At 57.2% G+C, this 14,630-nt stretch overlaps 1 protein-coding gene across 2 annotated transcripts; it reads left to right on the top strand.

Moving 5' to 3' along the window:
- The first annotated feature begins 2,234 nt into the window (after nt 1–2,234).
- Nucleotides 2,235–14,415, top strand: SMARCD1 (SWI/SNF related, matrix associated, actin dependent regulator of chromatin, subfamily d, member 1). Of its 2 annotated transcripts, XM_040978919.1 has the most exons (13): nt 2,235–2,441; nt 3,453–3,640; nt 3,818–3,860; nt 3,960–4,082; nt 4,527–4,649; nt 5,590–5,706; nt 6,804–6,905; nt 7,321–7,482; nt 7,794–7,891; nt 9,876–10,011; nt 11,348–11,470; nt 12,544–12,645; nt 12,755–14,415. In XM_040978919.1, the coding sequence occupies exons 1-13, from the start codon at nt 2,265–2,267 to the stop codon at nt 12,806–12,808; spliced, it is 1,548 nt and encodes a 515-aa protein (XP_040834853.1). In that variant the 5' UTR covers nt 2,235–2,264; the 3' UTR covers nt 12,809–14,415. The 2 variants fall into 2 exon arrangements, with proteins under 2 accessions (XP_040834853.1, XP_040834861.1); XM_040978927.1 differs by lacking the exon at nt 11,348–11,470 and having other exon boundaries at nt 2,265–2,441.
- Nucleotides 14,416–14,630: the final 215 nt, after the last annotated feature.

The following is a 14,630-nucleotide window of genomic DNA, read 5'->3' on the forward strand; positions in this document are numbered from 1 at the left end:
CCCCCCCCAAACCTGAGAATGTACCTTAAGGGGGAGGGCTCGCGGGGGCGGGATATCCCCAGCCTTAAGTGGCCCTCTTGGCCCAGTGACTGCCCGGAACCCAAGTCTCCAAGCTGGAGCTAAACACTCACTCCCACTCCCTTACACAAGTGTAGAGATCTCTACGGGGTGCATGTGGGGCAGGGGTCCCCTGAAGACGAGTGGAGATGGGGACGAGATGGGGCCCTGGTGCTGTAGGCCACAGGCTCGCTCACCCCCACCTCCCCCTGGCAGCCCTCCTCAGCCATCCGCTACCAGACCTGGCTGGTGAGCTCCCAGCCCAGGGAGAGGGCTGCTGGTGCCTGATCTCACTGCGCCCCTCTACCGGAGCCCCCTCTTCCCCCCGCAGAGGGCTACATCCATAAATTTTCTTATGGAACTCCCCCAAGTCTTCTCTCCACCCCCACCCCAACGTCATTGGCTTCCTTCAACAACTTCATCTGCATTTTCTATTTCTATATGATACAGACTCTATATTGCTATATCTCTGTATATACTTTCCCCCTGCCCTGTCTGTCTCTAGACCCCATCCCCTCTTGTCTGACACCCGTCCTCCCCCCACCGCCCACCCCCTTCTGTGTCTCCGCCCCTTCCCTGGTCTCTGAATGCCTTCGCCTGTATAAAGAGTTGGACTCTCTCTCCCCGGTGTCTGTACTATGTACACACATTCCTCTGAAAAGCACAAGGAAACGACACGCGCATTGTAACCCTCGCACTGTCGGTGGCCACATAAAGGAAGCTGTGAACCACAACTTCTGCCTCTTTCTGGCCTCCCCGCTCCCTCCTATCCTGAACCCCCTGCCCCGCTGTCCAGCCCGGGCATCCCCTGCCCTCCCTGCAGGCTGCCCTCCACCCCCAGGCCAATGCCCTTTGCCTGGCTGACTGGGGCAAGGGGTTGTTCCAGTGACAGCCCCACCCAGGAGACAGAGTCACCTGGGATGCTCAGCCAACAGGGTTGGGGACAGAAGCGAGCTGGGGGGTGCTTGCAACTGGGCGGCAGAAGCTGAGGTCCTCGGGCAGTGGGCCTTCTCTCTTCCTCGGTGCCCAGCCCCTTTGCTCACCCGACACCCAAGCCCACCACGTGCGTTTTCTAGTAGGCAGACCTGGAGTTGAAACTCTGCTGTCTGTCCCTCCCTTGAGGAGGCACAGCGAGGTCGGAGGCCTGCCAACTGCCTGTGCAAGGCACTATCCCCAAGTCAGCACCCCAGGCCGTCTCCGCCCAGCTGGATCCCAGGGCAAGCCCGCCGGCAGGTGACCTGTGCACTGCCCTGCAGCCGGACGGTCCCAGGAGCTCCTGAGCTAGCCGGCCTCCCCCCAGATGTGTGAGGCAGGGCTGGACGGAGGAACAGCTGGCAGGGTGCCGGGCCACGCATGCCTCTGGTCTAATAAACTGGGTTTCAACCGTCTTCTCTTCAGTGTTGCTGTTCTCTTATTTGCCAAGTGTTGAGTGTTCCCACTAAATGCCTTAGGACCACACACACACCCAGGGGAAAGAGGTGGCTGGAGCAGGGAGACCCCCCAGCCCTGGGGAAGCTGACGACACACAGGAGCAGGCAGGGACAGGGAGAAAGGTCAAGTCCCAACACATGGGTTACTTGGAGAGGTGGCAGGGCGCAGGTGGGTGGGGCTGCACGTGGGATCGAGGCTCGGCTGAGGGGCTGCCGTGTGGCCCTTCCCTCTGGACTGAGTCAGAAGCCCTGGAGCCCAGGATCTGGCCTCCTGCTAACCGGCTGCTTGACCTGCCCCCGTCCTTCTCTCCACTGAGTTCAGCTTTTCCATGTGCACAATGAGCATAATGGTCCTCCTGTTCGGTTCCTCGGGGAGGACACGGAACGCAGCGGCAGTTCTTGGGAAAGTTCTAAGAGCCGCGCCGACTTTGGCTGGCCCCGGGGCTGGGCCGTGGTACGCCCCCCACAACCTGCAGCGTCCTGTCCTCCCGGCGGCCTGGGGGCGCTCGCTCGCAGCCTCTCTATCCCGCCGCGCGGCTCTCTATGGTCTCCGCCCGACCCTGAAGGCGGGAGGGAGTGGCCAGCACGCCTTTTTTTTTTTCCCTCGCTAGCCGCCCCCCTCTATCCCTCAGTCTCGCTGCCCCGAGCCGCCCGTGCCCGCCCGGCAGGCAGGCAGACGGGCGGCCGACGGCGGGCGGGCGCGCGGGGGGCGCGCGCGGGGCGGGGGGAGTTCCGGTTCCGGTTCTTTGTGCGGCTGCCGCGGCGGCTCCGGGGAAGATGGCGGCCCGGGCGGGTTTCCAGTCTGTGGCTCCGAGCGGCGGCGCCGGAGCTTCGGGCGGGGCCGGCGCGGCGGCTGCCCTGGGCCCGGGTGGGACGCCGGGACCTCCCGTGCGAATGGGCCCGGCGCCGGGCCAGGGGCTGTACCGCTCCCCGATGCCGGGAGCGGCCTATCCGGTGAGCGGGGCAGGAGGAGGGGCGCGCGGGCCGGGGGCGGGGCCGAGCGGGGGCCTGGGAGGGCCGGGGCCGGGGGAGGAGAGGAGGAGAGGAGCAGGAGGGAGGGAGAGGAGCAGGAGGTGTCCCCACCTGCTCCTGGGGAAAGTGGGGTAGAGTGGACCCCCTGGGCGGGCTGGATGGGCCGGGGCTGGAGGATGAGAGGAGGCATCCCCCCTGCTCCTGGGGAAGGCGGGGTGGGGTGGACCCCCTGGGTGGGCTGGGGAAGGAGGATGAGGGAAAAGAGGCATCCCCACCTGCTCCTGGGGCACACGGGGTGGGGTGGACCCCCTGGGTGGGCTGGGGAAGGAGGATGAGGGAGAGGAGGCATTCCCACCTGCTCCTGGGGAAAGTGGGGTAGAGTAGACCCCCTGCATGGGTGGGCTGGGGGTGGGTCGGGGAAGGAGGATGAGAGAGAGGAGGCATCCCCACCTGCTCCTGGGGCACGCGGGGTGGGGTGGACCCCCTGGGTGGGCTGGGGAAGGAGGATGAGGGAGAGGAGGCATCCCCACCTGCTCCTGGGGAAGGGGAGGGGGCGGACCCCTGCGTGGGTTGGCCTTGGCGGGAGTGTGGGGGCTAGGGGAGGAGGAGCAGGAGGAAGAGCAGGCTCTGTCCGCACCTGCTCTTGGGCAAGGCGGAGTGGACCACGGTGGGTGGGTGCAGTGGGTGCAGCGGGAAGGAGATCAGGAGCCAGCAGAGATGGATGGATGGATGGATGGATGGTTGGGGGAGTTGGGATGGGGTGCCCCGTCCAGGGGACACATGGGGGAGAATGTAAGTGGAATGGCTCTGCTTTGCTGTGGAGTTACACAAGGACGCCCCGAGATGCCCAGTGCCCTCCCCCACCATTGTCCTTCAGCGCCCTAGTCTGGTTGCGTTCAAAGAATTCAGCGCCACACACTCACATGCACACGCACACGCTTGCCCTTCCTTCGTGTGAAGCCATGACATCTCTGGGTCCTCTCCCCTCCCTAGAGACCGGGTATGCTGCCAGGCAGCCGAATGACACCTCAGGGACCTTCCATGGGACCCCCTGGCTACGGGGGGAATCCTTCAGTCCGACCTGGCCTGGCCCAGTCAGGGATGGACCAGTCCCGCAAGAGACCTGCACCTCAGCAGATCCAGCAAGTCCAGCAGCAGGCGGTGCAGAACCGAAACCATAAGTAAGCAGACCCCGGGGAGGACGCAGAAGGGGGTGCTGCATTGCCGGGCCGGGGCGGTTTGGTGGGGGAGAAGCTCTGCCATCCCCTCCCTTGTCCCGGACATGGAGGTGCTGACAGCTCATCTTCGTGTTCTGACAAGTTCTCGTCCAACCTGATAACAGTCTTTATTCCCAGCAGTGCAAAGAAAAAGAAGATGGCTGACAAAATTCTACCTCAGAGAGTGAGTCCAGACCCTGGGTCTACAGGGGAGGCGTGGGGCGGGGTGGGGGGAGAGCAGAGCATGGCTCCAGATCCCAATGGCATCTCCCTGTTCCCCAAGATCCGTGAACTGGTGCCGGAATCCCAGGCCTATATGGACCTCTTGGCTTTCGAACGGAAACTGGACCAGACCATCATGAGGAAACGGCTCGATATCCAAGAGGCCTTGAAACGTCCCATCAAGGTAACAGAGGAGAGCGCCAGGCAGAGCGCCAAGGGAGAGGGCACGGGAGCCTTCGGCAGAGACACAGCACAGCTTTCCTTGGCATTTAAATTACACCTCTCCCTTCCGCCTACCCGCTGAGAATTACATTAGGAGCTTCAGAACAGCAGAGGGGAGGGGCCCGTCAGGGCTCTCGTACCAGGAATACACCCTGTAACGGCTCCGCTGCCTTGCCAGGCCTGCCACTTTGCATGAGTTTGTCCACCTGGCATCCCAGTGTAGGCATTTGTACTCGGAGCCCATGACCTGAATTCCCCTTCTGAGTGGGGTCTGTGTCCATGCACCTGAGGGAATAGGTGGACAGTCAGCCAGTCTGCTAGGAGTAACTGGGGTTTGGGGAGACCTTCGTCTTCAACATCACAGCACTGAAGCTCCTCCTGTCAATCCTGTTTCTGCCTTTCTCAGCAAAAACGGAAGCTGCGCATTTTCATTTCTAACACTTTCAATCCGGCTAAGTCGGATGCCGAGGATGGGGAAGGGACGGTGGCTTCCTGGGAGCTCCGGGTAGAAGGACGGCTCCTGGAAGATGTGAGTTCAAGGCCCACCGTGGTTGGTGTCCTGGGGGGGAGCTGCTGGGGATGAGCAGGAAGCCCGGCTGGGGCTGCCAGCCCCATCGGGAGCGATGGAGAGAGGACGGTCTGTTCCCTGCACTGAGACAATGGTCCTTTGTGTCCGGCTGGCTGGTGTCATAGTGAGACGCTCGTTGTCCGGGGATCTGATTTGTGTGTGGTTCACCTTCCTGGTGCAGCTGACCATTGGGTTTAGCAGTGTCTGCAGAATATTGAGCTGTGTGGGTTAGTTGTCCCCCCACCACCCCGAATGCGATGGATTTGCGCTTAGCATTGGAAGCCCTGCCTCCTCTGAGTCCCGAGGCCCTTGGATCGCTGTGGCCTCTCTCTCTTCCCGACTGCAGACATTCCCCTCCCCGCCCCCCCCCCCACGGTTTAGTGGGATCCATTTCTCTAACAGACTCTGTTGCTTCTTGGGGAGCGTGAGCTGGCAGCCCCCAAACCTCCCACTCCAGCAGCTCCTTGGGGAAGTTCACCTTTCTCTCATTCCCCTTCACTCTCTGGCTATTTTTAGCTGCTCGCAGGCAAGCTCATTTGCAGGAGCATTGGCTCAGTGTCTGAGCCGCCTGCTCCTGCAGTCCATCCGCTGGTGGGCTCGTTCTAAATGTGTGGCTACCTGCTGCCTGGGGTGCATGTCCCCGCTCCGTTGAGGCGCGCTGTGTCACGTGCAAGGGTCTGGCCAGCTTGCCTCCCTTGCCCGTCTGTGACCCTACCGGCCGCCGCCTCGCAAGCTCTTGTTCCCGTGACTGGTTTAATACCTCACCGTCTCCTAAGAGACCCAGAAGAAATTCCTGAGCTTATTTTCCAGTTGCCGTCCTGGGTTCCTTTCTGGTCGGACGTTGTCTTGGAGAGCTTTCTTCTGGCTTTTGCTAACTTGACTTTTCCTCTCTTTCCTCTAGTCAGCCTTGTCCAAGTATGATGCCACCAAACAAAAGAGGAAGTTTTCTTCCTTTTTTAAGTCCTTGGTGATCGAACTGGACAAAGATCTGTATGGGCCAGACAACCACCTGGTAGAAGTAAGTAGTTGTGCCTTCTTGGCTTTGGGACTGTGAACTGGAAGATTGGTAGGCCTGGGTGCCCGGCAGTCATGTCTAGGAGAGCGCGAGGTGCCAGGTCCAGGGCTGCTGGCGCAGTTTGCACAGTGGCCTCCAGGGGGCAGTAGCTGTGTTAGTTTGGACCCAGAAGCACTTGTCCCACCTTTTTAATGTTACTGTCCCTCTTTAAAGAAAGGCCTCTTGTACACACACGCCTTGTGTTTATTTTGCTTGTTAAGAATGGTGAGTCGTAGTGAGTCTACACACCATTCTTAGCCTTGTCCTCGTGGCAGTGGCATAGCTAACGTGATTGATAGGGTGACTGTGGTAGTTTAGACTCTCGTTGGGTCCCTGCTTGAAGGCTGATCGCATCAGTGTCATGTCCTGAAGACCATGTTGGCTGTGGTATGTTTAGAGATAAAGGCAGAACAAGAGGCCCGTGCTCCAGGTGAACTTAACGTGCTCCTTTTTTTGCCAGTGTAGATGCAGGCCCTTAACCTCCACCACTAAGAGACATGAGAAGGTCTTTACCACCTTATCAGGGAAGTAAGTCATAGCATCGGTAGAGATTTGTAAATACACCTACTTTGATAGCAGTAGAGCGTAGTGGCTAAGAATGTGGACCATAGACCCAGAGTGATCCCAGACTGACTGAGTGACTGACCGACCTGGGCCAGTTAGTTCCTTCTTCCAGGTGCTCGCTGTCTCATCTGAGTAGGTGTGTCTGTGCATGTGTTATATGGGAGTGTGGGAATTCAGGGAGACTGCCCCAGCATGTAGCAGGTACACGCTGGACGACAGCCGGGCGGTGCTGCTGTTCACGTTTGAATTGCCAAGTTTGTAGATAAAAGTATCACTGGGAAGTCAGGCTGGTTTCCTTGGAAGCCCCCACACAGTCCAAATTGAAAGTATAATCTACTTTACGCAGACGGATAGGACGATCCCAAAGCCACATGCTGTTTTAAAAATGCCTCCCACTGTCACGCTTCTCCAGTGTCCTCAGTGTCCAGGTGGAATACTGGGTCATGACGGAAGCTCTTCCTCTGGGAGAGCACCCCCTGACATCTTCCCCTCTGTAGTGGCACAGGACCGCCACCACCCAGGAGACGGACGGCTTCCAGGTGAAGCGGCCAGGCGATGTGAACGTACGATGTACGGTTCTGCTGATGCTGGACTATCAGGTACCCCCTGGGGCAGGAAGGAGTCTGCCTCTCACGACCCTGGGACACCTGACTCTGAAGGGCTTCCGTCTACAGGAAGTGTGGAGCCAGAGCTGTACTCTGCCATGCTGGTCTTGCCCTCCTCCCCTAGAGAAAGCACTGCATGGTAGTTTGTTAGATACTTGGGCATGCTGCCAAGCCTGTGTGTGTGTGTGTATGAGCACTCCACAGTGCACAGAGCCCTAGCTCATTGCTCCCCCAGTGCACAGCGCAGCTCACCGGCCACCAGGTGCGCAGAGCCCAGCTCAATGCCCCCCCACTGCACAGAGCCCAGCTCACTGTCCCCCCAGTGCACAGAGCGCACAGCTCAGTGCCTCCCCAGTGCACAGAGCCCAGCTCACCAGCTTTGTTCTTACTGCTCTTTCCTCTCCCACAGCCTCCCCAGTTTAAATTGGATCCTCGCCTGGCTCGGCTCTTGGGCATCCACACCCAGACTCGTCCAGTGATCATCCAAGCACTATGGCAGTATATTAAGACACACAAGCTCCAGGACCCTCACGAGCGGGAGTTTGTCATCTGTGACAAGTACCTCCAACAGGTAAGGGAAGGGCTCCCAGTTCCCTGGTTACGTCAGAATGTCAGCTTTAGGGTCGGTGTTGTGGTGCATTGGATTAAGCTGCTGCAACCTTCCCAGAGAAGGACTGGTTCGAGGCCTGGCTGCTCCACTTCTGATACAGTTTTCTGGTAACATGCCTGGGCAAACAGCAGAAGATGGCCCAAGTGCTTGAATCCCTGTGCCTGTGTGGGAGACCTGGATGCAGTTCCAAGCTCTGAATCTCCCCCTCTGCCCCCCAAACAAAACAAAAGAAAACAAAGCCAACTTGTAGCTGCTTCTCCACTCTCTCACAGATCTTTGAGTCTCAACGCATGAAGTTTTCGGAGATCCCTCAGCGGCTCCATGCGTTGCTCATGCCACCGGAACCCATCATCATTAATCACGTCATCAGGTAAGCCTGTGTCAGGCAGCAGCAGCATGCTGGAGCTGCCTCGGACCAGCTCACGTGGACCAGTTGTCAACGTACCGCACATTTTCCAAGTAGCTTGTTGGACGTAGCTGGTCCGTAACATTAAACTACTTAAATATAACTGGACATTAGAAGTAAAGATGGTGTATGCTGCAAGCGTGCTCACTGTCTGGTCATGTGTGGCTCATGTCTGTGCCCTGGCACATTTCCCTGGGCTCTGTCTCTGTTGCGCTCACACACGTCTTTTCCTGCTGCCCTGTTATCAGGAGCTGCGGAGTGAGCAGCTCCTTCCCACATTGGCCAGCTTGTCGCCTGATGGCGGGCCCTGGGGCCTGGGGCCTGGGGCTTCCAGAGCGAGACTCAAGTTCTGCTCCCTCTGTACTTTTTCGTTCCCGAGATGGAGAGCAAGGCACTTCTAGGCACGTGTGGCGTGGAGAAAACTATTTTGCTTCTCAAAGCAAAATAGTGAGACGGTGTCTCCTGCTTTCCTCGCTTCCGTCCAATCAAGACCTTCCTTTGCTTAGGGCCTGCACCATCGCTCACCAGAAGTAGTTTTTATACCCTATACATTGGGTCCTTTTAGCTGATCTGTTCTGTATTCCTGTGCTTAAGGTTAGGTCTTTGCGGGGAGGGTGTGTGTGTGTGTACATTATTTTGAGGGTCAATTTTCATTTAAAGGGGGGTGGACCAGAATTGTGTAGTGGGTAATGCTGCCACCTGACGGCATTTCATTTGAGCACCTGCTCATGTCCCAGCTGCTCCACTTCTGGGGCAGCTCCCTGCTAATGGCCCGGAAAGAACAGCAGCCAAGTGTTTGGGCTCCTGCTGCGTATGTTGGAGACCCAGCTATATCTCCTGGCTTCTGACTTCAACCCAGCCCACTAGTGCTGGCTAATGCAGCCACCTGGGGAGTGAGCTAGCAGATGGATGATCTGTCTGTGTCTCTCTCTTTTTCTAAATAAGTAAATACAGAAATAATTTTTTAAGAGGAGGGGGCAAGAAAGATATACAAGGTATTATAGCAGTGCCATTTGGGAGGAGAGGACTTTCCCCTGGGTACCTTTCCATCTTTCCCACTGTGAATTCTTCCCATTGACTTTTCTTTAGTTACTATTACTTTAATCTGAGAGAATGGTCTCCTTTCTGCTGGTTCACTCTCCAAATGCCTGCAGTGTCTGGGCCCGGGGCCAGGAGCCAGGAACTCAGTCCAGGTCTCCCATGCGGATGGCAGGGACCTGGGAACTTGAACCATTGTCTGCTTCCCGGGATGTGCGTTAGCAGGAAGCTGGCGATGGCTGGACGTCAGAGAGTAGATCGGAAGGTAGACAGGCACTACTGAGTTGGGATACATACATCCCAAGATGCAAGAGTTACACAGAGAGGGAGAGGTAGAGAGAGAGACAGATCATCCCCCATCTGCTGGTTCACTCCCCACTGGTTGCCATGACCAGGGCTGGACCAAGCTGAAGCCAAGAGCACATAACTCTGTCTTGGGCTCCCATGTGGATGACCGGGACCCAAGGACTTGGACCATCTTCTGCTTTCTCGGGCACATTACCAGGGAGCTGGATCAGAAGCAGAACAGACAGGACTCGAACCAGCACTCATAAGGGGAGCCAGTGTTGTAGGTAGCATCTTAACCCCCTGTGCCATAACGCTGACCCTACCAAGTGATATCTTAGCCACTATGCCAAATACCTGTTCCTACCTCTGACTTTTTAAATCTTCAACCCCATTGAGGAGTAACTTGTATATAGCAGGTTGTGCCTGTTTGATGTGTACTTTTGGCACACGTGTACACCGTGAAGCCGCCGCTGCAGTGAAGGGCAAGGCATTCGTTCTCACCCATGAGTTCTCAGGCCCTTCTGGGGTCAGCCTGCTTTCCTTTCCTTCTTGGGCTGTTTGAGCCTGTGCAGTGAGGTGTCAGCGGCAAACCCTGTACCCGGCCGTTTGGTTCCCTCCACAGTGTCGACCCAAATGATCAGAAAAAGACAGCCTGTTACGACATTGATGTGGAGGTGGATGATACCTTGAAGACACAGATGAATTCTTTCCTGCTGTCCACTGCCAGTCAGCAGGAGATAGCGACTCTGGACAACAAGGTAGGGGATCTCCCTGGCCAGCTGGTGTTCCCCGCCACTTCGGGACGTCTGCCTCCCCCCCTTACATCTTGGTATTCATTCAGAGTACTAAGGTGCTTCAGAAAGCTCATGAAAAATGGAATTCAGAGGTGGATGTACTTTGATGTGAAGAATTTTGGAAGCCCGTGCATTTCCTAATATCTTTTTGGCGATTCCTCGTGTGTTGAGAGCTGACACGTAAGCCACTGTGGTTGGTGCTCTTCAAAGCTACTCAAATGAGTCCTGGTTCTGGTGATGCCTTTTCGTCGTATTAAGCCTCTGTCGTTTCTGATCTGTGGAATAGAGACCAAAACACCAGTTTTAGGAGGTTGCCATGGGTTCACTGAAGCCGTGTGTGTAAAGGCGTATAAGAATACACCTTTACACACTGCTCAGGTGTATAAGAATAGCAATGGCAAGTCCTGCTCCCAGTCCTGCTGCCTTTATGATTCTGCCAACGTAGTCAGAGTCCCTGCCACTGAAGTTACAGGAACAGTGAGGACGGAGCTGCTCCACAAGCCAGCCTGTCAACAGGGGAGACAGGAGGGCAGTGCCGGGGTCCCCACAGGCAGAGCGAGCCCCCACCAGTCTTGGTGCTCTAGACATAGTACAGGGTGCAGGGGTGGGGCACTTTGGGGAAGAGGCTCAGCAGGGTAGCAGGAGCCTGGACATGAGCTTGGGTACAAGGAGAACTTCCAGACGTGAATTTGGGTCTGCTGGGGAGATGTCCTAGTGGAGGTGTGGGTGCTGTTTGCATTTGGAATGCTGTGAGGCTCGTGCAGTATCCACATGAGGCCTGTTGGGGCTTTCAACTTAAGGCACACAGAGTGAGGTTGAGACAGGCTGGCAGGCTGAGAATCAGGGGATCTGGCCACTGTTTAGGTGGGGAGTGGGCTGAAGGATCAAGGAGGCATTACGCTGCCTTCCAGGTTAATAGTGCTGATTGTCAGGGCTAGGAACAGGAGAGGGGTGTGAATTTACTTTTGGAAGCATTGAGTTTAAGATGCCTTGAGATGTCAAGGAAGTGATTGGTTTGGTTGGAGTTTGGAAAACGGACTGCAGATGGGCAAGGGTGAGGGTGGGGAGTCCACCTGTCAGTGGTCACAAAAAAATGAGGAGCGAGCAGAGCTGACCGGTGGCTGCTGGGCCACCCTACACCCTGCCCACACCTCAGAAGGTCTGGCCCCATTTATGTTTGTGTGAATAGTCCGGAAACTAAGACAGAAACTGGCAATGGTACCGGAGCTGTTAGGCCCTGATTGTCGTTCAGTTCTGTTTCCCTAGCTTGAAACTGGTACAGCTTCTGCCTCATTTTCAGATCCATGAGACGATAGAAACCATCAACCAGCTGAAGACGCAGCGGGAATTCATGCTGAGCTTTGCCAGAGACCCTCAGGGGTTCATCAATGACTGGCTGCAGTCCCAGTGCCGGGACCTCAAGGTAAGCAGCCGAGGGACCTTCCCACAGCCGGAGGGGGACAGGGACTCCTTTGTCATCAGTGTGTTCCTGGGGAAGCAGAAGTGAGTTTCAGGTCTGTTGACCGGATCCAGTGCCTGTTCCAAGTGGGCGCTGGGTTCTGGTTCTCGGACCCAGAGCACAGGCCTCAGCTCCGCTTTCAAGTCTGCAGAGGCCAGCCAGTGTGATCAAAGACTAGTAACCTGTGGCAGACGTGGTTAGAGGTCGCTGGGACCGAGGAGGTAGGGAATTCAGAGGAGAGGCGAGAGCAGATGAGGCTAGATGCCCCGGTGAAGGCTTCCTGGGAAGTGTGGAACTTGAAGATGTTTGAGAGGGGTGCATCACGTGGGCAATGTGGCCTCGTTCTCATTCATGCCAGGACTGCAGTTACGGAAGGTGAATGAAGGAGCCAGGGCAAGTGGTGCCAGAACAGGCCCCTGAAGGAGGCACTGGCGGATGTGCTTTGTTCTTAAACATTAATTCATGTACTTGAAAGGCAGAGAAACAGATATTCCATCCACTGATCAACTTCTGAAATGGCTGTCACGGCCAGGGCTGGCCAGGTCGGAGCCAGGAGCTTCATCCCCATGAGTGCTAGGGGCCCAAGCACTTGGACTAGGCTCTGCTGCTTTGCTAGGGCAGGCCCCAGTGCGGGATGCCAGTGTGCCCCGACATGGACGCCTCGGTGACTTGGCTGTCGTAGTTTGCTGGGACTGCTGCAAACTGGCCGCTTCAGCAGCAGAAGTTTGTCACCCACTAGTGGGAGCTGGACGTCTGACACCCAGGCCCACCCCGGCTTCCAGCATTCTTGGTGTGCTTTTACTGTCTTCCCTCTGTGTCTGTCTCTGCGCCCTTGTTTCCTCCTGGATAAAGCTAGCTGTTGTGTGGGATTAAGAGTTCTCCGATGGCCACCCTTTTCACTGACCCGGTTAGAGGGTGAGGTCCTGTTCACAGGTGCCGAGGAGGTGGGATTTCGGCAGCTTTTGAGGGGTTCAGGGGAGCCACCAGTGGGTGTGCAGGAAGACAGTAGGTCTGCACTGTGTTCTCCGTCTCCCCAGACCATGACTGACGTGGTGGGAAACCCGGAGGAAGAGCGCCGTGCCGAGTTCTACTTCCAGCCCTGGGCTCAAGAGGCCGTGTGCCGCTACTTCTACTCCAAGGTGGGTGCCTGAGCTGCGCCACGGAAACTGCGCTCCTGATGGGGTCAGCGGTTTTGGGGACCAACTTCCCATTGTCTCATCCTGCACTCCCTCGCTACTTTCTCCTCAGGTGCAGCAGCGGCGGCAAGAATTAGAGCAAGCCCTGGGAATCCGAAATACATAGGGTCTCTCCCACGCCCTGACGTGGCTGCACCCAGTCTTTATTTGGGCCCTGTGCTGCCTGCGTCGCAGCACCTGCCTTGGTCTTGCTTGGGGCCTTCCAGGGGATGCTGTTGGTTCAAGAACAATACCAGAAGAAGGGGGTCTCACATTTGTGTCTCATGAGACACCTGTCATCCTCTTCTGCCACCCTGTCTCTTCCCACCCCCATGAAAGTCCCATGTGCCTCTCCCCTCCCCTGGTCTGTGTTGGCCCTCTAGATAGTGTTAGAGAGCATGTAGTGAGAATCAGTGCTCTGAACAGACCGTGCTGAAGGCCAGGTGGTCTTCAAGGGGACCAGCCGCATACACTGGTCCTGCCCTGCAGAGACCCTGGAGTCCGGGGCTGTAGCCCCCTCTCCCAGACTCAGGCCTGAGGGCACTCGATAAGCTCGTTGACCTGACTGTCCTGACCACAGAATCCACTTTCCTTCTTTCCCCACCCAGGTTGGAGCAGACTCTCCCTTCCCCTGCCCTCTAGCACTACAGGAGCCCTGGCCCTTGGGTGCCCCGAGCGCCCGCACAGTGCCTAGTGCTCTGGCCCGGCGGCCGCCTCAGTGCTGCCAAGGAGGGTGCACGTCAGTATTGGGGTTTGCTCTGTAACTGTGGCTTCCCCCCCCTCACCCCGCACATACTCTGGCTGACACTGTAAGGAAACCTTTCAGTCTGCCCCAACCCAGGGCATTTGGCTGGAGGTCTTGCCTTTCCCTGTGAGCCCCATGGGCCTGGGGTGCCAGTAATTGCTGGCAGGGGCTATCCTTCCTGCTCTAGCTTGGAGGTGTGACTCACTCATTCCACCCTGTCCCCCTTCCTCCCAATAGAGAAACAGGCCGAAAACAAACGGGTAAAAGCCCTAGGCCATCCCTGTCTTCCTGTCCCTTGTCTGTCCACTTGGCACCCACTGGTGACTTGTAGGGCACTGAGGAGTGAAAGCGCCTGGGGCTGGAGCACAGCTCCAAGATGGGTTTGTGACTCTTCCTCTCCCTGCCGCCCAGGGTGTGGCTCCCCAGCCCCTGCCCGCAAAGCTTCATACCCCTCAGGTAGCCCCAGGACCTTGTGATTGCGCCCCTGGGAACTGGAGATGCTGCATCTCTCCAGGGGCACCTCCGATTCTTCCAGGTTGTATCAGCCCCGAGTAAGCTCGCAGACTCAACACAGCAGGGTGGGAGACAGCTGGGCACCGAGGGAGATTCCGTTCAGCACGGGCTTGAAACCCACAGAACTGACAAAGCCCCTGCTTCCCCACCCCGTCCTCAGGCTCCTGCGAGCACGTCCCAGCCCCTCGTCCCTGCCCGTTCTGCACTGGGGACAGCTGTACCTGCCCGCCCTTCCCGTCGTCGTCCCTCTCCTGAAAGCTCTCCTTGTGGTGACACTGGACAGCCTTGGGGCAGCTGAGCCCTGGCCTGGCCCCTGGCTGGCCACGGGAAGGACGCTCAGCACTCCTGCCCCGTGTCCCTGGGGAAGATTAACTGTTTTTATTAACTGAATTGTGATGTTTTTTTCATGGACCAAACTTTTTTTTGTACTGTCCCCTTATCGATGTCACCCAGTTTTAATAAAAGAATCTTCTGAAGGATGGGTCCTCCTCCCTATTGAGGGAACTGTCTCCTCCTAGCTCCCCTCTGCTTCCACATCAGCTGTACTGCACTGCTTACAGCACTTGGGACGTGCCTCCGGAGCCGTGTGCCAGCCTGATGCTGGGTGCTGGGCGTGTGGTGGGAAATGCTGCCACCCGAGGGAGCTCAGGGTTAGAGTGCAGAGGTGGCACTGTCAGCCCCAGGGGTCTAA

Source organism: Ochotona curzoniae, unplaced genomic scaffold (assembly GCF_017591425.1).
Source record: "Ochotona curzoniae isolate NIBS_2020 unplaced genomic scaffold, NIBS_Ocur_1.0 contig_1014, whole genome shotgun sequence".
NCBI lineage: Eukaryota > Metazoa > Chordata > Mammalia > Lagomorpha > Ochotonidae > Ochotona > Ochotona curzoniae.

Coding starts and splice junctions, on each gene's coding strand:
- SMARCD1 (XM_040978919.1), top strand. CDS start 2,265: ATGGCGGCCCGGGCGGGTTTCCAGTCTGTGGCTCCGAGCGGCGGCGCC. Junction 4,083..4,526: donor CCTTGAAACGTCCCATCAAG/GTAACAGAGGAG, acceptor TGCCTTTCTCAG/CAAAAACGGAAGCTGCGCAT. Junction 11,471..12,543: donor CCCAGTGCCGGGACCTCAAG/GTAAGCAGCCGA, acceptor CCGTCTCCCCAG/ACCATGACTGACGTGGTGGG.